Genomic DNA, 27,654 nt, shown 5'->3' with positions numbered 1-27,654 from the left:
CATACACTTTACCAGGTACACTCAACAGACTTATCCCCCTATAATTTTTGCACTCTCTTTTATCCCCTTTGCCTTTATACAAAGGAACTATGCATGCTCTCTGCCAATCCCTAGGTACCTTACCCTCTTCCATACATTTATTAAATAATTGCACCAACCACTCCAAAACTATATCCCCACCTGCTTTTAACATTTCTATCTTTATCCCATCAATCCCGGCTGCCTTACCCCCTTTCATTTTACCTACTGCCTCACGAACTTCCCCCACACTCACAACTGGCTCTTCCTCACTCCTACAAGATGTTATTCCTCCTTGCCCTATACACGAAATCACAGCTTCCCTATCTTCATCAACATTTAACAATTCCTCAAAATATTCCCTCCATCTTCCCAATACCTCTAACTCTCCATTTAATAACTCTCCTCTCCTATTTTTAACTGACAAATCCATTTGTTCTCTAGGCTTCCTTAACTTGTTAATCTCACTCCAAAACTTTTTCTTATTTTCAACAAAATTTGTTGATAACAGCTCACCCACTCTCTCATTTGCTCTCTTTTTACATTGCTTCACCACTCTCTTAACCTCTCTCTTTTTCTCCATATACTCTTCCCTCCTTGCATCACTTCTACTTTGTAAAAACTTCTCATATGCTAACTTTTTCTCCCTTACTACTCTCTTTACATCATCATTCCACCAATCGCTCCTCTTCCCTCCTGCACCCACTTTCCTGTAACCACAAACTTCTGCTGAACACTCTAACACTACATTTTTAAACCTACCCCATTCCTCTTCGACCCCATTGTCTATGCTCTCATTAGCCCATCTATCCTCCAATAGCTGTTTATATCTTACCCTAACTGCCTCCTCTTTTAGTTTATAAACCTTCACCTCTCTCTTCCCTGATGCTTCTATTCTCCTTGTATCCCATCTACCTTTTACTCTCAGTGTAGCTACAACTAGAAAGTGATCTGATATATCTGTGGCCCCTCGATAAACATGTACATCCTGAAGTCTACTCAACAGTCTTTTATCTACTAATACATAATCCAACAAACTACTGTCATTTCGCCCTACATCATATCGTGTATACTTATTTATCCTCTTTTTCTTAAAATATGTATTACCTATAACTAAACCCCTTTCTATACAAAGTTCAATCAAAGGGCTCCCATTATCATTTACACCTGGCACCCCAAACTTACCTACCACACCCTCTCTAAAAGTTTCTCCTACTTTAGCATTCAGGTCCCCTACCACAATTACTCTCTCACTTGGTTCAAAGGCTCCTATACATTCACTTAACATCTCCCAAAATCTCTCTCTCTCCTCTGCATTCCTCTCTTCTCCAGGTGCATACACGCTTATTATGACCCACTTCTCGCATCCAACCTTTACTTTAATCCACATAATTCTCGAATTTACACATTCATATTCTCTTTTCTCCTTCCATAACTGATCATTTAACATTACTGCTACCCCTTCCTTTGCTCTAACTCTCTCAGATACTCCAGATTTAATCCCATTTATTTCCCCCCACTGAAACTCTCCTACCCCCTTCAGCTTTGTTTCGCTTAGAGCCAGGACATCCAACTTCTTTTCATTCATAACATCAGCAATCATCTGTTTCTTGTCATCCGCACTACATCCACGCACATTTAAACAACCCAGTTTTATAAAGTTTTTCTTCTTCTCTTTTTTAGTAAATGTATACAGGAGAAGGGGTTACTAGCCCATTGCTCCCGGCATTTTAGTCGCCTCATACGACACGCATGGCTTACGGAGGAAAGATTCTTTTCCACTTCCCCATGGACAATAGAAGAAATAAAAAAAGAACAAGAGCTATTTAGAATAAGGAGAAAAACCTAGATGTATGTATATATATATATGCATGTGCGTGTCTGTGAAGTGTGACCAAAGTGTAAGTAGGAGTAGCAAGATATCCCTGTTATCTAGCGTGTTTATGAGACAGAAAAAGAAAACCAGCAATCCTACCATCATGCAAAACAGTTACAGGTTTTTGTTTCACAGTCATCTGGCAGGACGGTAGTACTTCCCTGGGTGGTTGCTGTCTACCAACCTACTACCCTACCAAATTCATCCACCAACCTCTACAACTTCTCTTCAAAATCTCCCAAAAGCACAGTGTCATCAGCAAAGAGCAACTGTGACAACTCCCACTTTGTGTTTGATTCTTTATCTTTTAACTCAACACCTCTTGCCAAGACCCTCGCATTCATTTCTCTTACAACCCCAGCTATAAATGTATTGAACAACCATGGTGACAGCACACATCCTTGTCTAAGGCCTACTTTTACTGGGAAATAATCTCCCTCTCTCCTACATACTCTAACCTGAACTATCCTCGTAAAAACTCTTCACTGTGTTCAGTAACCTACCTCCTATACCATACGCCTGCAACATCTGCCACATTGTTCCCTTATCCACCCTGTCATATGCCTTTTCCAAATCCATAAATGCCACAAAACCTCTTTACCCTTATCTAAATACTGTTCACCTATATGTTTCACTGTGAACACATGGTCCACACACCCCCTACTTTTCCTAAAGCCTCCTTGTTCATCTGCTTTCCTACTCTCCTTCTTACTCTTAATTCTTTCAATAATAACTCTACCATACACTTTACCAGGTATATTCAACAGACTTATTCCCCTATAATTTTTGCACTCTCTTTTATCCCCTTTGCCTTTATACAAAGGAACTATGCATGCTCTCTGCCATTCCCTAGGTACCTTGCCCTCTTCCATACATTTATTAAATAATAGCACCAACCACTCAAAAACTATATCCCCTCCTGCTTTTAGCATTTCTATCTTTATCCCATCAATCCCAACTGCCTTACCCCCTTTCATTCTACCCACTGCCTCACAAACTTCTCCCACACTCACAACTGGCTGTTCCTCACTCCTACAAGATGTTATTCCTCCTTGCTCTATACATGAAACCACAACTTCCCTAATTTCATCAACATTTAACAATTCCTCAAAATATTCCCTCCATCTTCCCGATACCTCTAACTCTCCATTTAATAGCTCTACTCACCTATTTTTGACTGTCAAATCCATTTGTTCCCTAGACTTCCTCAACTTATTACTCTCACTCCAAAACTTTTTCTTATTTTCAACAAAATTTGTTGATAACATCTCACCCACTCTCTCATTTGCTCTCTTTTTACATTGCTTCACCACTCTCTTAACCTCTCTTTTTCTCTCCATATACTCTTCCCTCCTTTCAATACTTCTACTTTGTAAAAACCTCTCATATGCTAACTGTTTCTCCCTTACTACTCTCTTTACATCATCATTCCACCAGTCGCTCTTCTTCCCTCCCACACCCACTTTCCTATAACCACAGACTTCTGCTGAACACTCTAACACTGCATTCTTCAACCTACCCTATACATCTTCGACCCCATTGCTTATACTCTCACTAGCCCATCTATCCTCCAATAATCATTTATATCTTACCCTAACTGCCTCCTCTTTTAGTTTATACACCTTCACCTCTCTCTTACTTGCTGCTTCTATTTTTCTTGTATCCCATCTACCTTTTACTCTCACTGTAGCTACAACTGGAAAGTGATCTGATATATCTGTGGCCCCTCTGTGGGAGGGAAGAAGAGTGATTGGTGGAATGATGATGTAAAGAGAGTAGTAAGGCAGAAAAAGTTAGTATATGAGAGGTTTTTACAAAGTAGAAGTAATGAAAGGAGGGAAGAATATATGGAGAAAAAAAGAGAGGTTAAGAGAGTGGTGAAGCAATGTAAAAAGAGAGCAAATAAGAGAGTGGGTAAGATGTTATTAGTCTTCTCAACAGTCTTTTATCTACCAATACATTGTCTAATAAACTACTGTCATTACACCCTACATCATATCTTGTATACTTATTTATCCTCTTTTTTCTTAAAATACGTATTACCCATAACTAAACCCCTTTCTATACAAAGTTTAATCAAAGGCTCCCATTATTATTTACACCTGGCACCCCAAACTTACCTACCACACCCTCTCTAAATGTTTCTCCTACTTTAGCATTTAGATCCCCTACCACATTTACTCTCTCACTTGGTTCAAAGGTTCCTGTACATTAGCTTAATATCTCCCAAAATCTCTCTCTCTCTCTCTCTCTCTCCTCTGCAGTCCTCTCTTCTCCAGGTTCATACACGCTTATTATGACCCACTTTTCACATCTGACCCTTATTTTAATTCACATAATCCTTGAATTTACTCATTTATATTCCCTCTTCTCCTTCTATAACTGGTCCTTCAACATTTTTTCTCCCCACTGAAACTCGCCTACCCCCTTCAGCTTTGTTTCGCTTGCGGCCAGGACATCCAGCTTCTTTTCATTCATAACATCAGCAATCATCTCTTTCTCATCATCCACACACATTCAAGCATCCCAGTTTTATAAAGTTTTTCTTCTTCTCATTTTTAGTAAATGTGTACAGGAGAAGGGGTTATTAGCCCATTGCTTCTGGCATTTTAGTTGCCTCATACAACACACATGGCTTACGGAGGAAAGATTCTTTTCCACTTCCCCATGGACAATAGAGAGAAAAAAAACAAGAACAAGAGCTATTAAGAAAAAGAAGAAAAACCCTAGATGTGTGTATGTATATATATGCATGTGCATGCCTGTGTAGTGTGACCTAAGTGTAAGTAGAAGTAGCAAGATATACCTGTTATCCAGCGTGTTTATGAGACAGAAAAAAGACACCAGCAGTCCTACCATCATTTAAAACAGTTACAGGTTTCTGTTTCACAGTCACCTGGCAGGACGGTAGTACCTCCCTGGGTGGTTGTTGTCTACCAACCTACTACCTATGTGTGCTCTTATTTTCATGATTTCTATCTCAGACTTCAATCATGCTAGTTATATAACAAAGCTTTTTTGCTGTTTTATATTAAAAAAATCTGTAAACTTTAAAGATGATCACTCTTGAACATCTGTGTCCCCCCACTCCTCTTTAATACTAATATTGAATCATGTAACCTTTGCAGCTGGAGCTGGAGGTTACTGTGGATCCTGCCTCAGAAGGAACAGTTGCTTTTGATGATGTGGAAATATGGACTGGGCCATGTGAAGCATCTCTAATAGACTGTGACTTTGAAGTAAACAGCTGTGGCTGGGAGAATGATGACAAATATCCACTAACATGGTCAAGAGTCATAGCAGAAGAAGGGTCAGAATCAATGGGTTATGACCATACCACCAATACTCAGAGAGGTAAAATTCAAATATAATTCTTTCTAGAAAATGTTATGTTGTCTTTAACCCTTTCAGGGTCAGTGCTGTAGATCTACGGCTGTACGCTCAGGATCCAAGCCGTAGATCTACACCAAAATTCTAGTGGCGTCAAATTTAGTGTGAAAAGGCTGGTGGACCTACATGTGAGAGAATGGGTCTGCATGGTGTGTGTGCCATAAACAAAAATTCTAGGTGCCCTCATAGCATTGTGGGAATGCCGGCTCAGTTACCTTCGTTCACCATGCCTCGTCGCAAGGCAGCTCTCACTCCAAGGAAAATTGGGACTCTCCTCTTCCTATCTGATAGTTCTGACTCTGATGGAAGTGGAAATGAAGACGAATTCTTTGGCTTTGATCAGTTAGTGACCGAAAGGAATGACCAGGATATTGATAATAGTGCAGAAAACCCTGACGATCCTCAACCTTCTACCTCTGGTGTGGGCACTCCTCAGTCACGGTCATTTGTACCTCATCGCAAGAGAAAACTATTATTTTTGCGTGGCCAGGCCTCTGACTTCAGTAATGATGATAGTGATGTGGATTGTGATTTTATTGCTCTTGACGATCATTCGAGTAGTGATAGTGAGGAAACATATTCACCAGTGAAGCGTCGGTATATATGCCACCACATGCGCTCGGGTATTGTACCCTATGCAGTGCTCAGGGGATGGAGTACATCCCGGAGTACATCCCATGGCCCTACACCAGGAATAGACAGTGAAAGTGAGGATGATGTGGCTACACTTGGCATGGATAGACCACAGGCATCAGTAGGTGTTGGTAGTGGTGATGGTAGTGCCATGGCCATGCATGACTCACCGCCCCGGGCTGGGACCCACGCTGCTGACTCCTCAGTTCAAGGACAAAGCGGAGTGTCAGCCACCAGCCCACCACAACCACAACTACCAGCACAACCAGCCTGTGATGTCCAGTATCCACCAGCAAACCGTATCTGGGATTGGCAGCAAAATTCCAATTTTGTTCCCAAGCCCCACTAGTTTGATGACTCTCAAAGTGGAATTCTACCTACTTGTCCCCTTGGAACCACTGCCAATGAACTGGAATTCTTTGAACTATTCTTTGACCAGCCCTTGATGGAAACTACTGTCAGGGAAAGTAACAAGTATTTTGAGTACACCATGGCAAATACGATCATATCACCACAGTCAAGACTACACCAGTGGAAAGAAACAACTGTTGCAGAAATGTATTTGCTTTTTGCAACAATAATGCTTATGCCTCATGTCTATAAGCATAATATAAAATCATACTGGTCCACAGATCAGCTAATTTGTACCCCGGTCTTCAGTGAAATCATACCAGTGAACAGGTTTATCTTATTGTTATGTATGTTGCACTTCTCTGACAAAACCAGGCCTGACAGAAGTGACAGGTTATACATTAGAAATGTTTTTATGTATCTCAAATAAAAATTCAACATGTACTTTTATCCATTTAAGAACCTTGTAATTGACGAATCTTTGATTTTGCTCAAAGGTAGACTGTTATTCAAACAGTATATACCGAGCAAGAGGAAACGCTTTGGTATAAAACTGTTTGTACTCTGTGACTGTGACAGTGGCCTGGTATTGGATATTGTTGTATACACGGGAAGTAAAACATTGAAAGATACCAGGATGTTATTGGGTATCTCAGGGGATGTAGTGAGAAGCATGATGGCGCCTTATCTTGGTAAGGGGCATACATTATATACCGATATCTAGTACACAAGCCCTTTACTCAGTGATTTCTTGCGAGTGAACAAGACAGATGTGTATGGCACAGTGCGTTCTAATAATAAACATATGCCCAAGTTCAACGCAGGCACTCATGGTGATGAGGTGCAGGTGTTTACTGCCAATGACATCATGGCATTACGGTGGCATGACAAACGAGATGTCACACTGTTGACAACCATTCACCGTAAGGAAATGCAAGACAGTGGCAAAGTTGATTGAATGACTAATGAACATATTCGAAAACCAGTGACAGTGATTGATTATACACGAAACATGTGCTTGGTTGACAAATGTGACATGCAGATTGGCCTTGTTGATTGTGTTTGTAAGAGTTACAAATGGTATATGAAACTTTTCTTCCATCTCATGGACATTTCAATGCTCAATGCATATAATGTGTACCAAGTGAAGACTGGCAACAGACCACTGTATGGTGAATTTTGTTTGTCTGTTGTCAGACAACTCATAATGAAATACCAAGTTACAACACCTGCTATACAAAACCGTCCTCGAACTCCTCAGGATATACCCAAGCGTTTGAGGAGGGAAGGTGATCACTTCATAATACAGTTTCCTGCAACTAAGAAGAAATTTGCTCAGAAGAGATGTGTTCTCTGTGCACAAACAAAACGACGGCAACAAAAACACTCTGTTTATGTGCGAGGAATGTAAGGTACCTCTATGCATGGTGCCTTGTTTCAAGGAGTTCCACAAGCTGCAGCAATTCTAAAAACATGTCCAGTGATTGTACATATGTAAATATATGATAGAACATTAGTATGATACAAGATGTGTGCATGTTTATTGTAATAAACAAAAATGGTATACAATATTATGATAATAACTTTAGTGTGGTTATTGTGTTCAATACAGCGAGTTTATGTATATACATTATATACAGTATTGGTCTCTCAGGCCCCAAGAAAAGAAAAAACTATAAAAAACGTAAAATAAAGAATTGCGAGTTTGTGGAAATCGTCGATGTTGCTGCCACCCAGTCATTTTTGGTCAACTTCTCGCCACTGTATCTCGGTAAGTACTGATCAGAAATTTTTTTTTGTTTTATTACCTTTACAAAAATATACTCTTTAATTTTGTAAGAATTTTTTTTTTTTTTTTATTTCAAAATTTCTTGGACACTGGGGCACCCCTTCTGATTTTGGCCTTGGACCCTGAAAGGGTTAATTGGCTCTGTTTTGGGTAACAGAAAGGACATCTTAGATAAATGATCTATAAGCAGATTTTATGTCTTGTACTATCCAAATATTTTAAGTTTGGAGGGATATGTTGTGTATCTTTATACGTATATGCTTATAAACTGTTGTGTTCTGAGCACCTCTGCAAAAACAGTGATTATGTGTGAGTCAGGTGAACGTGTTGAATGATGTTGAAAGCATTTTCTTTTTGGGGATTTTCTTTCTTTTTGGGTTACCCCCCTGCCTCGGTGGGAGACGGCCGACTTGTTGAAAAAAAAAAAAAAAATTCCATTGAATTGGAGAAGCAGTTTCTTGCCAAAAAATATATTTGAAGACATTAGAATAGAATGCAAAAAAATAACTTAATGCTCATGAAAACTTTCTGTAGTATTGTTAGGTTAAAGCTCAATGTTTTCATGATCCAAACCCCCAATCTGAAACTTATTCTCACTTGTTCTAACCATACAAAAAAAAAAAAAAAACTTATGAAATGATAGAAAAACTTTTTTTGAAAGTAATGACACCAAAAGTATGAAATTTGATTGAAAACCTATGGAACTGCAAAGTTAGTAGTCTAAGTTATATTTATCAACCAGTGATTTTGCCCAATTTGAGTCTTATTTTAGACAATTAGTGTAAAATAGGACTCAAGTAATGTAATTTTTTCAGTCGACCAAACTCTTAGCTGTTTTGCTAGTACAGGTTGGCCATCCAACAATCAGTATTCTGGTTCCATCAGTAATTTGACACTAATTTCGGCTACCATAATTTCAAATTTCCGGGGTTGCCACACCAACCTGCCGCTACTCTTTGGTGGCGCTACTTGCTGCATAAGTCATTCCAGTTTCTTTTTCTCCATTTATTGTTATAACCTGCTTGCTTTTAGCCCTAGCCATGGTTCCAATGAATAAAATAAATGCTTCTCATGTTAAGCACATACACTGTACAGTGTCCATAAAAGATAAGGTGGCTTCGAAGCCACTGTTGGTCGCTGTGAGCTCAGCTCACTTAGATAAGGTGTGACCAGTAAATTTGGGCCTACATATAAGTAGATAGGGCTGTGTGGTAAGTGTGCACTATATAAAAAAATTCCTGCAGTGCATGATAATAAAACTGCGACCATGTTTTTGGTGTAAAACAGCAAGTTTGCAGTGTATTTTCGTATGGTTTTTATAGTTGTATTCTTGTTTTTTGGTCTCAGTTGATAGAACAGAAAATATGTTACAGAAATAAATATGATTTTGATGGTTTCATGATGGAAAGTTTCTTGAAGTTGAGCTCAAAGTAACGAAAATGTTTGATTTTTGCTGATGTTCAAGAGTAAACAAATGACATTACTGTCTAATACACATCCAACTGGCCAGTCTGATATGCAGTCATGAATGGGTTGGCATTATTTACAAATGACCATACCGTCTAATACACATCCAACTGGCTGGTCTGATATGCAGTCATGAATGGGTTGGCATTATTTATACAATTATTGCAATAATGCAGTAGTCTGCGTAACAGTAAATCTATTTTTTGTTTGAAAAAAATTCAAAATGGAAAGAAAGCGTAATACAAGAGGGGCCTGGAAACAAGACTGATGAACAGAGAAAATATTATTTTAGTGCCAGGAATGTCTGTATTGTTTATTCTGGACCCTGTTTTGAAATTGGCATCTCTTGAAGTATATGTGAAATTGTCCAAATTATCTATTTCTGACCACTTTATTGGGTAGCTGAAATAGGTAAATGGGTGGTTTCTTGTACTCAATCAACAGAATAGAAGGAATACTAGCAAAATAGTTATGAGTTTGGTAGGCTGGAACAATGGAATGGGCCAAAATAGGGCGTAAAATGGGTGAAATCACTGATGCGTAAATATCACTGTTGGGTTAAGCATAACCTAACCGAACCACTCTGTAATCTGGCAAAATAACTAATCCGTCACCCTACAGGTCCAGATAATGCCGGATTAGTGATGGCCAACCTGTATGCCTTCTGTTCTATCAACTGAACAAAAGAAACTGTCCATTTAACTATTTTAGCTATCCAATAAAGTTATCAGAAATCAGTAATTTGGCCAATTTCACACAAAATTAAAAAACTGCCAATTTAAAAATAGGGTCCACAGTGAACAATGTAGACATTCATGGCACTAAAACAACACTTCCTCTGTTCATTAGTTATGTCTCCAGGCCTCTCCTATACTACACTTGTTTTCTATTTTGAATTTTTATTCACACAAAAAAATAGAAGATTTACTGTTATGCAGACTACTACATCATAATAATTGTAAAAATAATGTCAGCCCATTCATGAATGCATATTAGACCAGCCAGTTGGACACGTATTAGGCGAGTGATGTGATTAGTGTTCTCTGGGCTGTTGACAAAAATCAAATATTTTTACTAATTTGAGCTCAATTTCAAACTACTTCAAGTCCTGAAACCAATCAATATCATCTCTATTTCTGTAATATATATCTTTCATTCTATCCAATGAAACCAAGAAACTGAGAAAATTATAAAAACCATTGAAAAATACACACAAAGTTGCTGTTTTAAGCCTTATACATAGTCACAGTTTTGTTTTCCCATTCATGCACTGTGTGGGGCAGGATTTCTTTTATATGGTGCATTCTCTCTGCATAGACCCATTCTCTCATATCTAGGACAGAATTTACCACTCACAGATTATCTGAGTGAGCTGAGCTCATCACACAGTTCTGTGGCATGGACCCTGAGCTCAAAGCCTTAGTACTATGGCATTGACCACGAAAGGGTTAAACACATTGAAAATTTTCTGAGTATCCCCATAAAAGTTCTGTTACTTGGTTTTTTTTTTTTTTTTTTTTTTTTTTAACAAGTTGGCCGTCTCCCACCGAGGCCAGGTGATCCAAAAAAGGAAGAAAATCCCCAAAAAGGAAATACTTTCATCATCATTCAACACTTTCACCTCACTCATACATAATCACTGTTTTTTCAGAGGTGCCCAGAACACAACAGTTTAGAAGCATAAAGATACACAACATATCCCTCCAAACTGCCAGTATCCCAAACCCCTCCTTTAAAGTGCAGGCATTGTACTTCCCATTTCCAGGACTTAAGTCTGGCTATATAAAAATAACCGGTTTCCCTGAATCCCTTCACTAAATATTACCCTGCTCACACTCCAACAGACCGTCAGGTCTCAAATACCATTCGTCTCCATTCACTCCTATCTAACACACTCACGCATGTTTACTGGAAGTCCAAGCCCCTCGCCCACAAAACCTCCTTTACCCCCTCCCTCCAACCTTATCGAGGACGACCCCCTACCCCACCTTCCTTCTGCTACAGGTTTATATGCTTTCCATGTCATTCTACTTTGATCCATTCTCTCTAAATGACCAAACCACCTCAACAACCCATCTTCAGCCATCTGACTAATACTTTTATTAACTCTACACCTTCTCCTAATTTCCACACTCCAAATTTTCTGCATAATATTTACACCACACATTGCCCTTAGACAGGACATCTCCACTCCCTCCAACCGCCTCCTCGCTGCTGCATTTACAACCCAAGCTTCACACCCATATAAGAGAGTTGGTACTTTCATACATTCCTTTCTTTGCCTCCATAGATAACTCTTTTTGTCTCCACTTATGCCTCATTGCACCACTCACCTTTTTTCCTTCATTAATTCTATGGTTAACCTCATCCTTCATAAACCCATCCATAAAATATTGTAAATTAGATTCTCTACTCCATGGGCTGTTATCTGTACTTGTTTACTTTTGGTGCTACTTAATAAGTAACTTGTACTCACATATTTGTGGCTGCAGGGGTTGATTCACAGCTCCTGTGGATCAACCCTGTCTTAACTTGCCTTGTTGTCCCTATTGTACCTGTTCTTAAAACTATGTATTTAAACTGCCTCAGTCACTTCCTTAAGATCATTGCACTTCACTACCGCTCTGAGACTGAAGAAATTCTTCCTGGCATCCCTGTAACTCATCTGCATTTTTTAACTTTTAGCTGTGTCCCGAAGTTCCTGTTTCTGACCTCTCAGTCAGCCATTCTCTATTAACTCTATCTGACCCTATCCTGCCTGAAGTGCCCCAGCATAATATTGGCTTTCTTTGTACTTAACAAATGAAAATTGTAATCACATATTGTAAACATTGCAAATAAATAAATAAATTTTTAAATCTCTTTAAATCTTCAATTCCCTTGGGTATTTTGTATGGTGTTTTCATGCCTTCTCGGGTACTTCTGTCCTCCAATGTTATTAAATTCAGTTCCATTAACCTCTTCTCATAGCTCATACCCTTTAGCTCAGGAACAAACCTTCTTACATACTTCTGCTTTTTTTCCAGTTTCTTAACATGTTTTTCAGGTGCAGGTTCCATACACCAAGTTGGGCTTTATGTACATATGTTGTATAAAGGGCATGAAATAACTCTTTGTTGAGAGTCCTAAAGGCTACTCTTAGATTTGTTAGTACAGTGGAACCTCAACTTGCAGGTTTAATCCGTTCCGTGACCTAGCTCGTAACTCAGTTTGCTTGTGTATCAAACCAATTTTCCTCATTTAAATTAACTGAAATGCCATTAATCCATTCCAGCGGAATTCCTGCTCTCGGGAGGCAGGACAAAATACTTCAATATGATCCTAATATCAACTCTATGGTTTATTTTTCTATCACAATTCATCTAATATGACATAATAAACAATATAAATAACATAGAAACATGATATATACTCTAGAATAAATGAAATATGTCATTATGTGTTGAGTGTTGTCAGCTGCTTCTGCTCTGACCATGCTTCCCCTTCAGAGGTCTTATTATAAGAGAAAACAGAGTTTGTGAGACTAACTGCACTAGATCACTAGTTTCATAAGGAAAACACTGTATTTATAAATAAGAAATGTTGTATAGAAACATGATAGAGAATGTCAAGAAATAAGCTGGTTATATAAAGTGTACGTACACACTTACCAGGGAGCAGAGATGCTGGTGGAGGTTGAGGGTAGGAAAGACAGAGTGCCATATGCTGTCAGTGGCCCTATAAACCCCAACAACAAAGATAGGCAGAAGAGATTGGAGGAGTTCATTTCGTTTCGTGCTTTTTCTATAGCTTAATTGCTTAACTTACTTGCTACACTCTTAACCCTTTGACTGTTTTGGTCGTATATATACGTCTTACAAGGTACTGTGTTTGACGTATATATACTCAAATTCTAGCTGCTTCAAATCAAGCAGGAGAAAGCTGGTAGGCCCACATGTGTGAGAATGGGTCTGTGTGGTCAGTGTGCACAATATAAAAAAAATTCTGGAGCACACAGTGCATAATGAGAAAAAAAAAACTCCGACCATTTTTTTAATTAAAATGCCAAATTTGTGGTCTATTTTTGTATAGTATTTATGGTTGTATTCTCGTTTTCTTGGTCTCACTTGATAGAACGGAAAACATATTATAGAAATCAAGGTGATTTTGGTTGGTTTTTCTATAAAAAGAACATGGAAATGGAGCTCAAAGTAGGGGAAATGTTTGATTTTTGCCAATGTTCAAAAGTAAACAAATGATGTCATTGTCCAATAAATGTCCAACTAGCCATTCTAATATGCAGTCATGAATGGGTTGATGTTATTTATACAATTATTACAATATTGCATTAATCTGCATAACAGTAAATCTTCTATTTTTTGTTTGAATAAAAACTCAAAATAGAAAGCAAGAGTAATATCAGAGGGGCCTGGAGACATGACTGATGAACAAAGAAAATGTTATTTTAGAGCCTGGAATGTCTGCATTGTTCATTCTGGACCTTATTTTGAAATTGTCATATTTTTAATTTTCGTGAAATTGGCCAAATTGCCAATTTCTGACCACGTTATTGGGTAGTTGAAATTGGTAAATGGGCAGTTTCTTGTACTCAACCAATAGAAAAAATGGAATTCTAAAGAAATAGCTATGAGTTTGGTCAACTGGAACAATGAAATTAGCCAAAAATAGGGCTCTAAATTGGGCGAAATCACCGATTTGTAAATATCGCCGAGGTTGCTAGCTTCGTGAGAGCGTAATTCCGTCAGTTTTCCATCAAATTTCGTTTTCTTGGTGTCATTACAATCGAGAAAAGATTCACTATCATTTCATAAGATTTTTTTTTTTTTTTTTTTTTTAAATTTTGCGACACCAGGAGACACCTCAGGATTGGGAGTTGCAACACTATCATTGAACTTAATTGCTACACACCTTCCTTGTGTTTATCTATGATTTCCTCCTTTACTTCCATGTACATCATCCTCTTTTTCTTCTCAGCACTGTCCTTTGCACTTACTTTTTTAGGACCCATGGTTAGAAAAAAGAAATTTAGCAAAATAACTCTACAAAATGCAAGCAAAACACGAGAAATGTTTCCATGGTGACGTAAACACGTGCACTGCTAAACTGATGTTGTGGCATTCACTGCGCCAACTACTGGCAGTGTTCTGAGGCTTGCTCGTTATTATTAATATGTATTATTATTATTATTATTATTATTATTATTATTATTATTATTATTATTATTATTATTATTATTATTACTATATATTTAGTTAACTGGATCACAGATCTAATACTAATAATAATAAAAATAATAACTAGGTGCTTCATAATGCCGCCAACTCAGTGCATTGTTTACCTCGCCGTGGAAGCATTTCTCTTGTATTTTCTTGCATTTTGTGGAATTATTTTGCCAATTTTTTTTTCTAACTATGGGTTCTAAGAAAGTAAGTGCAAAGGACAGTGCTGAGAAGAAAAAGAGGATGATCTCCATGCAATTAAAGCATGAAATCATAAATAAACAAGCGGAGTATGGTTTGTGGGTTGAGGTGGAGGCGAGGGAGGCTCGATTGTAACTCAGGTGTTGGCTCGTAACTCAGAGCAAAAAATTGATCGAGTGATGGCTCGTATCTTGAAAAACTCGTATGTTGGGAGACTCTCAAGTCGAGGTTCCACTGTAGTATTATTAAACTCACTCACAACTGACATCCTCCAGCAACCTTAACCTACATTAACCTCTTTTCATAGCTTATACCCTTTAGCTCAGGAACAAGCCTTCTTGCATAATTCTGCTCTTTTCCCAGTTTCTAAACATGCTTTTTCAGGTACAGGTTCCTTACTGATGTTGTATACACCAAGATGGGCCTGATGTTTGTTGTATGAAGGGTGTGGAATAACTGTTTGTTGAGAGTCCTGAAGGCTACTTTTAGATTTGTTAGTAGTATTATTAAACTCACTCACAACTGACATCCTCCAAGAACCTTAATTATTTTACTCTCACTTTGGTTTTCTAATACCAGGATGCAATCAGATTAAATTATATTGATTGAACATTCACTGGAAGCTAGAATGAAAAGGGTACCTATAACAGTGAACATAGATCATCTAGTCAGGTTCTTAAACAGTGTATGATCTAATTATTAATGATTAAAATAAAGAATTTTAACACTAAATCTTATTTTGCAGGACACTACATGTTCCCGCAGTTGGCTGATTCACTGCACACAGAAGGATATGGCTTATTAGTTGGACCATATTTAACTGCAGGTGGTGGTGAACAGTGCCTCAGATTTTGGTATAACATTGAAGGTTTGTAAATAATCTGTAATTTAATGTACTCAATTGTAAAAAGTCATAAAGTTGATGAAATTTTGCTCAGGAATATGAATCATCTTAATGCTGTACCTATTGTATTCAAACACTTACAAAGTAAATATCTACTGTCATATTCTCTGTTTTATCACATCTATTCACTTCACAGTGAATAGATGTGAATCCATTAGTGAATCCCTGTGAATCCATTAGTGATATACAAAGTAAATATCTACTGTCATATTCTCTGTTATGTCGCATCTATTCACTTCAGTCATTACTAAGTGAATCCATTAGTGAGATTTTTGTCTCTTTTCATGCTCCTTATCTCATGCATAAGTTTTCTCAGTAATACATGGCCTCTCACCGTTCTTCTGTTGTACTATACCTGATTCAGGTTTTCATGCAGTTTAATAATTTAAAACTCTCCTATTTCATTTTTAGTCTTGCTAACTTATTCACTTTCTGCATTTTGTAAACATTTTAGCCATATTCCACCAGGGTAGGATGACCTTCCTTTCAAGAAATAAAAAACCCATTCACCATAATTCACTTCCTAACCATCTTTTCAGAAGTGTACAAAAATTGCCACGCACATTATCCACCAAACTGCAGAATTCACCAGCAGTCTTTCAAAATATAGTGGAACCTCAATTTATAAGTTTAATTCATTTTGCAATCTAACTTGTAACTCTATTTGCTTGTATATCAAATTAGTTTTTTTCATTTAAATTAACTGAAGTGCCATTAATCCATTCCAGTGGAATTCCTGCTCTCAGGAGGCGGGACAAAATACTTCAATATGACGTTAATATTAACTCTCCGGCTTATTTATCTATCACAATTCATCTAATATGACATAATAAACACTATAACTAACATAGAAACATGATATATACTCTAGAATTAATAAAATATGTCATTATGTGATGAGCGGTGGCAGCCATTGCCGCTCCCACACTGACCATGCTTCCCATGCTTTCCCTTCAGAGGTCTTTTTAAGAGAAAACAGAGTTTGTGAGGCTAACTGCACTAGATCACTAGTTTCATAAGGAAAACACTGAAACAGTGTATTTATAAATAAGAAATATTGTATAAAAACATAATAGAGAATGTAAATAAATAAACTGGTTGTATAAATTGTACATACAAACTTACCTGGGATAGGGTGGGATAGGCAGAGTGGTGTATGCTGTCAGTGGCCCTATAAACCCCAACAACAAAGATAGGCAGAGGAGATTGGAGGAGTTCGTTTCGTTTCGTGCTTTTTCTATCGCATAACTTACTTGCTATACTCTTAATTCTACACTTTATCAATGAACTTAACTGTTAAAATTTATTTTATATTTTTTGTTCACTTCACTTTTCACTGATTTACTTGCTACACTCTTAATGCTACACCTTATTGCTGAACTTAATTGCTACAATTTGTAATGCCCTTGGCTGGCGTTATAGCCTTTATCGACTCCTCCTCCTGCTTTAGTATTGTACATATGGTAGAAGTACTACGCTTGTACTGTCTGGCCAAGTCCACAACCCGCATACCTTCCCTGTGTTTATCTATGATGTCCTGATTTACTTCCATGGACATCATCCTCTTTTTCTTCTCAGCACTGTTCTTTGCACTGACTTTCTTAGGACCCATGGTTAGAAAAAAGAAATTTGGCAAAATAACTCTACAAAATACAAGCAAAACAAGAGAAATGCTTCCATGGAGATGTAAACAAGTGCACACTCAGCTGATGTTGTGGCATCACAGATCGAATAATAATAATAATAATAATAATGAGCAAGCTTTAGTTCCCTAAATTAATAATAATAATAATAATAATTCTGGGAAATGTTGAGTGAATGCATGGGGAGTTTTGAATCAAGTGTGAGAGTAATGGTGGTAAGGGATTTCAATGCTAAAGTGGGTAAAAATGTTATAGAGGGAGTAGTAGGTAAATTTGGGGTGCCAGGGGTAAATGTAAATGGGGAGCCTTTAATTGAGCTATGTGTAGAAAGAAATTTGGTAATAAGTAATACATATTTTATGAAAAAGAGGATAAATAAATATACAAGGTACGATGTAGCACGTAATGAAAGTAGTTTGTTAGATTATGTATTGGTGGATAAAAGGTTGATGGGTAGGCTCCAGGATGTACATGTTTATAGAGGGGCAACTGATATATCGGATCATTATTTAGTTGTAGATACAGTTAGAGTATATAAGCGACTATTGGCAGAAAGGTGGGCTAGTGCAAAGATGAGTAGTGGGGGGGTTGAAGAGGGTTGGAATAGTTTTAAAAATGCAGTATTAGAATGTGGGGCAGAAGTTTGTGGTTATAGGAGGGTGGGGGCAGGAGGAAAGAGGAGTGATTGGTAGAATGATGAAGTAAAGGGTGTGATAAAAGAGAAAAAGGTAGCTTACGAGAGGTTTTTACAAAGCAGAAGTGTTATAAGAAGAGCAGAGTATATGGAGAGTAAAAGAAAGGTGAAGAGAGTGGTGAGAGAGTGGAAAAGGAGAGCAGATGATAGAGTGGGAGAGGCACTGTCAAGAAATTTTAATGAAAATAAGAAAAAATTTTGGAGTGAGTTAAACAAGTTAAGAAAGCCTAGGGAAAGTATGGATTTGTCAGTTAAAAACAGATTAGGGGAGTTAGTAGATGGGGAGAGGGAGGTATTAGGTAGATGGCGAGAATATTTTGAGGAACTTTTAAATGTTAAGGAAGAAAGGGGGGCGGTAATTTCATGCACTGGCCAGGGAGGTATACCATCTTTTAGGAGTGAAGAAGAGCAGAATGTAAGTGTGGTGGAGGTACGTGAGGCATTACGTAGAATGAAAGAGGGTAAAGCAGCTGGAACTGATGGGATCATGACAGAAATGTTAAAAGCAGGGGGGGATATAGTGTTGGAGTGGTTGGTACTTTTGTTTAATAAATGTATGAAAGAGGGGAAGGTACCTAGGGATTGGCGGAGAGCATGTATAGTCCCTTTATATAAAGGGAAAGGGGACAAAAGAGATTGTAAAAATTATAGAGGAATAAGTTTACTGAGTATACCAGGAAAAGTATACGGTAGGGTTATAATTGAAAGAATTAGAGGTAAGACAGAATGTAGGATTGCAGATGAGCAGGGAGGCTTCAGAGTGGGTAGGGGATGTGTAGATCAAGTGTTTACATTGAAGTATATATGTGAACAGTATTTAGATAAAGGTAGGGAAGTTTTTATTGCATTTATGGATTTAGAAAAGGCATATGATAGAGTGGATAGAGGAGCAATGTGGCAGATGTTGCAAGTATATGGAATAGGTGGTAAGTTACTATATGCTGTAAAGAGCTTTTATGAGGATAGTGAGGCTCAGGTTAGGGTGTGTAGAAGAGAGGGAGAATACTTCCGGTAAAAGTAGGTCTTAGACAGGGATGTGTAATGTCACCATGGTTGTTTAATATATTTATAGATGGGGTTGTAAAAGAAGTAAATGCTAGGGTGTTCGGGAGAGGGGTGGGATTAAATTATGGGGAATCAAATTCAAAATGGGAATTGACACAGTTACTTTTTGCTGATGATACTGTGCTTATGGGAGATTCTAAAGAAAAATTGCAAAGGTTAGTGGATGAGTTTGAGAATGTGTGTAAAGGTAAAAAGTTGAAAGTGAACATAGAAAAGAGTAAGGTGATGAGGGTATCAAATGATTTAGATAAAGAAAAATTGGATATCAAATTGGGGAGGAGGAGTATGGAAGAAGTGAATGTTTTCAGATACTTGGGAGTTGACGTGTCGGCGGATGGATTTATGAAGGATGAGGTTAATCATAGAATTGATGAGGGAAAAGAGGTGAGTGGTGCATTAAGGTATATGTGGAGTCAAAAAACGTTATCTATGGAGGCAAAGAAGGGAATGTATGAAAGTATAGTAGTAACAACACTCTTATATGGATGTGAAGCTTGGGTGGTAAATGCAGCAGCGAGGAGACGGTTGGAGGCAGTGGAGATGTCCTGTCTAAGGGCAATGTGTGGTGTAAATATTATGCAGAAAATTCGGAGTGTGGAAATTAGGAAAAGGTGTGGAGTTAATAAAAGCATTAGTCAGAGGGCAGAAGAGGGGTTGTTGAGGTGGTTTGGTCATTTAGAGAGAATGGATCAAAGTAGAATGACATGGAAAGCATATAAATCTATAGGGGAAGGAAGGAGGGGTAGGGGTCATCCTCGAAAGGGTTGGAAAGAGGGGGTAAAGGAGGTTTTGTGGGCGAGGGGCTTAGACTTCCAGCAAGCGTGCATGAGCGTGTTAGATAGGAGTGAATGGAGGCAAATGATACTTGGGACCTGACGATCTGTTGGAGTGTGAGCAGGGTAATATTTAGTGAAGGGATTCAGGGAAACCGGTTATGTTCATATAGTCGGACTTGAGTCCTGGAAATGGGAAGTACAATGCCTGCACTTTAAAGGAGGGGTTTGGGATATTGGCAGTTTGGAGGGATATGTTGTGTATCTTTATACGTATATGCTTCTAAGCTGTTGTATTCTGAGCACCTCTGCAAAAGCAGTGATAATGTGTGAGTGTGGTGAAAGTGTTGAATGATGATGAAAGTATTTTCTTTTTGGGGATTTTCTTTCTTTTTTGGGTCACCCTGCCTTGGTGGGAGACGGCCAACTTGTTGAAAAAAAAAAATAAAAAAATAATAATTATACAGCCGCTCCTCATTTAACGATGGAGTTCCGTTCCTAAGACCACGTCGGTAAACAAATTCGTCACTAAGTGAGGAGCATACTATAATGGTAGTGGGTTTGTGTCAACTACCTCTGATATTGTTTTAATGTCACCTTTGCACCATTTATAACATTCGTACTGTATATTGTAATAAACAGAAGAGAGAAAATCAGCTCTAATATACATTATTTAGGTATGCATACTGGAGTTTACCTGGAGAGAGTTCCGGGGGTCAACGCCCCCGCGGCCCGGTCTGTGACCAGGCATCATGGTGGATCAGAGCCTGATCAACCAGGCTGTTACTGCTGGCTGCATGCAATCCAACGTACGAGCCACAGCCCAGCTGGTCAAGTACCGACTTTATGTGCTTGTCCAGTGCCTGCTTGAAGACAGCCAGGGGTCTATTGGTAATCCCCTTATGTATGCTGGGAGGCAGTTGAACAGTCTCGGGCCCCTGACACTTATTATATTGTCTCTTAACGTGCTAGTGACACCCCTGCTTTTCACTGGGGGAATGTTGCATCGTCTGCCGAGTCTTTTGTTTTCATTGTGAGTGATTTTCGTGTGCAAGTTCGGTACTAGTCCCTCTAGGATTTTCCAGGTGTATATAATCATGTATCTCTCCCACCTGCATTCCAGGGAGTACAGGTTCAGGAACTTCAAGCATTCCCAGTAATTGAGGTGTTTTATCTCTGTTATGCTTGCCGTGAAGGTTCTCTGTACATTTTCTAGGTCAGCAATTTCACCTGCCTTGAAAGGTGCTGTTAGTGTGCAGCAGTATTCCAGTCTAGATAGAACAAGCGACCTGAAGAGAGCCTGTCATAAGTTCGAGTCATTGGTAAACGAATACATTGCTAAGTGAGGAGAGGCTGTAATAATAATAATAATAATAATAATAATAACGAGGAGCTTCAGAATGCCGCCAACTCATTGCACTGTTTACCTCACTGTGGAAGCATTTCTCTCATGTTTTGCTTGCATTTTGTAGAGTTATTTTGCCAAATTTGTTTTTTCTAACCATGGGTCCTAAGAAAGTAAGTGCAAAGGACAGTGCTTAGAAGAATAGGATGATGATGTCCATGAAATTAAAGCATTAAATCATGGATAAACAAGCGGTGTGCGGGTTGTGGATTGAAGGGAAAGTTCACTCGTAACTCAGAGCAAAAATATCAACACAGTGACTGCTCGTATCTCAAAAAACTCATATGTTGAGACACTCGTAAGTCGAGGTTCCACTGTACAGGCACTGTACTTTTCATTTGCAAAACTTAAGTCCAGTTAAACAGTTTTCCTGGCTAACAAGACCTGATTTCCTGGTGTATGAGCAAGATAACTAGATGTTGCCTATTCCATACACTTGCAACATCTGCCACATTGCTCTCCTATCCACTCTATCATTTGCCTTTTCTAAATCCATAAATGCAATGAAAACTTCCCTACCTTTATCTAAATACTGTTCACATATATGCTTCATTGTAAACACCTGATCTACACATCCCCTACCAATTCTAAAGCCTCCTTGCTCATCTACAATCCTGCTCTCTGAAGTACAGTGTCTGCGCTTTAAAGGTGGGATTTGGGATGTGTCCTGTTTGGAGTGACATCCAAACTGCATGTCACTGCAAAGATATTGATTATGTGTGTGAATGAGGGTGTAAGTTTTTTTTTTTTTTTGTCACTGCCTTGATGGGAGATGGCCAACATGTTGATAAAAAGAAGAAAATATGTATATATTTTTTCCAACACATTGGCCATCTCTTTCTGAGGCAAGGTGACCCAAAAAAAGAAACACTTTCACCATCATTCAATACCTTCACCATCATTCACACACAATCACTATCTTTGCAGAGGTGGCCAAATACGACAGTTCAGATGTCACTCCAAACAGCCAATATCCCAAACCCCTTCTTTAAAGTGTGAGCATTGTATTTACCACCTCCAGGACTGAAGTCCAGCTAACTGGTTTCCCTAAATCCCTTCACAAAACATTACCCTGCTCACACTCCAATAGCTCGTCTAGTCCCAAAAACGTTTCGTCTTCACTCACTCCTATCTTACTTGCTCACACATGCCTGTTGTATGTCCAAGCCTCTTGCACACAAAACCTATTTTAACCTGTTCCCCCTCCATCCTTTTCTAGGGCAATCCTTACCTACCCTTCCCTCCACTACAGATTTTTACACCATCCAAGTAATCCTATTTTGCTCCATCCTCTCTAAATGACCAAACCACCTCAACAGCCCCTCTTCAGCCCTCTGAATAATACTTTCAGTAACTCCTCACCTCCTCCTAATCTCCTAACTGTGAATTCTCTGCCTGATATTTATGCCACACGTTACCCTTAGACATGACATCTCCACTGCCTCCAACCTCCTCCACCTTGCTGCAACATGCTTCACACCCATGTATGAGTGTTGGTACCACTTTACACTAATACATTTCCCTCTTCCTCCATGGATAACATTTTTTTCTCTCTGTAGATACTTCGGTACACCACCCACCTTTTTTCCTTCATCAGGTCTATGGTTCACCTTGTCTTTCATATACCCATCTACCAAGTCCACTCCCAAATATCTGAACACATTCAATTCCTCCATACTTCCTCCTTCCAGTCTGATATCCAGTCTCTCATTCCCTAACTCATTTGTTACCCTCATCACCTTGCTCTTTCCTGTGTTCAGTTTCAACTTCCTTATATTTGTATATTTATTTATTTATTTTTTTATATAGGTTTAAGCACAATAGGCTTATTGGCAATTGGAGAAGAAGGAAATGAAAATGAATTATGGAGCCACGCTGGAAACCGTATCAACGGCTGGACACTAGGCCGAGTAGATGTCAACGTTAACAGAACTATGAAGGTTAGTAATGAGAGCATAATCATATAGAGAAGAAGATATTTTCAAATTATTGAACATTCAAAGTGAGTAATTTAGGTGTGGTATGGTTCAGTTTTTTTAATATTTTTTTTTTTAATGAGCTTTGAAGGTTCGTTTCATGTATAATTTAATAGATCTTATATTTGAAACACTATAATTTTCATGTATAATTTAAATAGATATTATATTTGAAACACTATAAATAAGATTATTCATTAGTTAATAACTGATTCATCTCATTCTGTCTTTACCATGTTTCGTTATAACCTACTCTAGAGAATACTAATTGGTTTTGTTTATCTAAACCATCTTTACTCAAAATTTTTTCCTCTCATTCTATACAGCTTGCATTTAAAGCTGAATATCCCGAAGAGTTTGGTAATTCTGTGGTCTTGGATGACATCAGCCTTGTTCCAGATCACTGTCCTAGCAACATATTATCTTGTGATTTTGATGAGAGTCTTTGTGGCTGGAGTAATGTGTTTATGAGCACTCTGCCATGGCTTGTGGGACAAGGCTTCACCATTGACCCAGATATAGTGTCTGGGCCTTTTACTGATCACACATCTCAAGATGGGCTCTATGCTTATATTGACTTCACAGTAGATGGTGTCACTGGTATGATATATTATTATTGTTGTCATATTCTAGTTGTAGTTTAAGTTGATGAAAATGAGTAACAGTTTTGGAAGTAAAAAGCTAAAGTTAGACATTATTATTTCTGAGGTGTATTTACTATTAAAAATTACATTTAACATTGCATTTTAATAATTAAAGCTACACATTTTAAAATTAGTTTGCATTCAGTCAGAATTTTAAGCAGGATATGTACTGTTTATTGAAATTGTAATCAAATATATTAAAAAGAACCTTTAATGAAAATTAAAAAAAGTTCTGCCTTACTGGGAAATGGCTAGTAAGGTAGATAAAAAATAGCATTATAATAATGAGAGGAAATTTTCAGGTGGTGTTTCTCAGCTAATAAGTGAAGAGGTGCCATTCCAAGATAGTGCCTGTTTGTCTTTCTGGTACCTCAAGTATGGAGAAAGCATGAGATCAGGAATACTGTTGGTCAGGATGGTATGTAATGGATTACTAATTTCATGAAGTGACATTAATGCTAAGTCAAAGCCTTCTTCACTGCCCTGGCATGCTTATTCTGTTCACTCTTCTCTCTGATGGCCCCATGTTTAATTCTAATTGTCCATGATTTCTAGTTTGGTCTGTACATGCCATCACCATTCTGAGGGAGCTGAAGCTCATTCAGTACAGCCATGACAGTAAAGACCATAATCCCAAATAATGAACATGAAGGACCTGCTATCAGGATCACATATCTTTTGCATAACAATAACAGTAACAAGTTTATTTTAGCATGATGCATGTTTGTACAAAGGAGTGTAACAGTTTGGTGAAAATGCCAAAAGCCCCTTTATATGCAGAGCATTTCGGGCAAGCTTAAGACTAACTTAAGATTAGTAAGGCAATAACAGTGCTATGATTTTACATATGGTCATTAGGTGAGTTACAGTGAATAGAAGAAAATTGAATATTCAACTAGCTCACATTATATGGCTTTAGTAAGTTCAGTAGAGAATAATTACAGTTTTCATATAGTGTATATAAAAAATACAGTATTACGATTTCGCACAATTTAAAACAACGAAATTGAAACAATTAGAAGTTTGATGTAATGAGTAAATAGTTGAGGAATCCTCAAGCACAGTACAGTAGGGCCCCGCTTTATGGTGTTTCGCCTTACGGTGTTCCGCTAATATGGCAATGTCAAATTATCACCAAAATTTGCTATACAGCAAGCGGTCTTACAAATACGGCGCCCCCCCACCTGGTTTGTTTACATTCTCCATGACCACATCTATTATGTCAGGAAATTTTCCAAAATTTCAAGTGTTTTAAAGTTACTGCATATTTTATATGTACTCTGATAATTATACTTATGTGTACCTGTACCTAAATATACTTACACACTGTGCTGGTGTGCAGGTGCACATTAAAATTGCTAAGTCTCTCTCTGCTCATGACGCCAATACTTTTTTTTTCAACAAGTCAGCTGTCTCCCTCCGAGGCAGGGTGACCCAAAAAAGAAAGAAAATCCCCAAAAAGAAAATGCTTTCATCATCATTCAACACTTTCACCACACTCACACATTATCACTGTTTTTGCAGAGGTGCTCAGAATACAACAGTTTAGAAGCATATACGTATAAAGATACACAGCATATCCCTCCAAACTGCCAATATCCCAAACCCCTCCTTTAAAGTGCAGGCATTGTACTTCCCATTTCCAGGACTCAAGTCCAACTATATGAAAATAACCGGTTTCCCTAAATCCCTTCACTAAATATTACCCTGCTCACACTCCAACAGATCTTCAGGTCCCAAGTACCATTCGTCTCCATTCACTCCTATCTAACATGCTCATGCACGCTTGCTGGAAGTCCAAGCCCCTCGCCCACAAAACCTCCTTTACCCCCTCTTTCCAACCCTTTCGAGGATGACCCCTACCTCGCCTTCCTTACCTTATAGATTTATATGCTTTCCATGTCATTCTACTTTGATCCATTCTCTCTAAATGACCAAACCACCTCAACAACCCCTCTCCTGCCCTCTGACTAATACTTTTATTAACTCCACACCTTTTCCTAATTTCCACACTCCGAATTTTCTGCATAATATTTACACCACACATTGCCCTTAGACAGGACATCTCCACTGCCTCCAACCGTCTCCTCGCTGCTGCATTTACCACCCAAGCTTCACACCCATATAAGAGTGTTGGTACTACTATACTTTCATACATTCCCTTCTTTGCCTCCATAGATAATGTTTTTTGACTCCACATATAACTCAACGCACCACTCACCTTTTTTCCCTCATCAATTCTATGATTAACCTCATCCTTCATAAATCCATCCGCCAACACGTCAACTCCCAAGTATCTGAAAACATTCACTTCTTCCATACTCCTCCTCCCCAATTTGATATCCAATTTTTCTTTATCTAAATCATTTGATACCCTCATCACTTTACTCTTTTCTATGTTCACTTTCAACTTTCTACCTTTACACACATTCCCAAACTCATCCACTAACCTTTGCAGTTTTTCTTTAGAATCTCCCATAAGCACAGTATCATCAGCAAAAAGTAACTGTGTTAATTCCCATTTTGAATTTGATTCCCCATAATTTAATCCCACCCCTCTCCTGAACACCCTAGCATTTACTTCTTTTACAACCCCATCTATAAATATATTAAACAACCATGGTGACATTACACATCCCTGTCTAAGACCTACTTTTACCGGGAAGTAGTCTCCCTCTTTTCTACACACCCTAACCTGAGCCTCACTATCCTCATAAAAACTCTTTACAGCATTTAGTAACTTACCACCTATTCCATATACTTGCAACATCTGCCACATTGCTCCTCTATCCACTCTATCATATGCCTTTTCTAAATCCATAAATGCAATAAAATCTTCCCTACCTTTATCTAAATACTGTTGACATATATGCTTCAATGTAAACACTTGATCTACACATCCCCTACCCACTCTGAAACCTCCTTGCTCATCCGCAATCCTACATTCTGTCTTACCTCTAATTCTTTCAATTATAACCCTACCGTACACTTTTCCTGGTATAATCAGTAAACTTATTCCTCTATAATTTTTACAATCTCTTTTGTCCCCTTTCCCTTTATATAAAGGGACTATACATGCTCTCCGCCAATCCCTAGGTACCTTCCCCTCTTTCATACATTTATTAAACAAAAGTACCAGCCACTCCAACACTGTATCCCCCCCCTGCTTTTAACATTTCTGTCATGATCCCATCAGTTCCAGCTGCTTTACCCCCTTTCATTCTATGTAATGACTCACGTACCTCCACCACACTTACATTCTGCTCTTCTTCACTCCTAAAAGATGGTATACCTCTCTGGCCAGTGCATGAAATTACTGTCTCCCTTTCTTCCTCAACATTTAAAAGTTCCTCAAAATATTCTCGCCATCTACCTAATACCTCCCTCTCCCCATATACTAACTCCCCTACTCTGTTTTTAACTGACAAATCCATACTTTCCCTAGGCTTTCTTAACTTGTTTAACTCACTCCAAAATTTTTTCTTATTTTCATTAAAATTTCTTGACAGTGCCTCTCCCACTCTATCATCTGCTCTCCTTTTGCACTCGCTCACTACTCTCTTCACCTTTCTTTTACTCTCCATATACTCTGCTCTTCTTATAACA

General features: G+C 38.2%; 1 protein-coding gene across 2 annotated transcripts in view; it reads left to right on the top strand.

Moving 5' to 3' along the window:
* The window catches only part of LOC128698674 (MAM and LDL-receptor class A domain-containing protein 1), a 696,795-nt gene that overhangs the window by 223,245 nt on the left and 445,896 nt on the right, over positions 1-27,654 (top strand). For both annotated transcript variants that reach the window (XM_070084847.1, XM_070084846.1), the window contains exons 28-32: positions 5,023-5,248; positions 15,690-15,812; positions 23,238-23,368; positions 23,731-24,004; positions 24,351-24,466. In XM_070084847.1, the coding sequence (XP_069940948.1) occupies positions 5,023-5,248; positions 15,690-15,812; positions 23,238-23,368; positions 23,731-24,004; positions 24,351-24,466 (870 nt within the window). The remainder of the gene's footprint in view (positions 1-5,022; positions 5,249-15,689; positions 15,813-23,237; positions 23,369-23,730; positions 24,005-24,350; positions 24,467-27,654) is intronic.

The sequence above is a fragment of the Cherax quadricarinatus genome, chromosome 14 (genome assembly GCF_038502225.1).
Source record: "Cherax quadricarinatus isolate ZL_2023a chromosome 14, ASM3850222v1, whole genome shotgun sequence".
NCBI classification, from domain to species: Eukaryota; Metazoa; Arthropoda; class Malacostraca; order Decapoda; family Parastacidae; genus Cherax; species Cherax quadricarinatus.
Note: the sequence above shows the minus strand (reverse complement) of the source record. Positions and strands in the feature narration are given on the sequence as shown.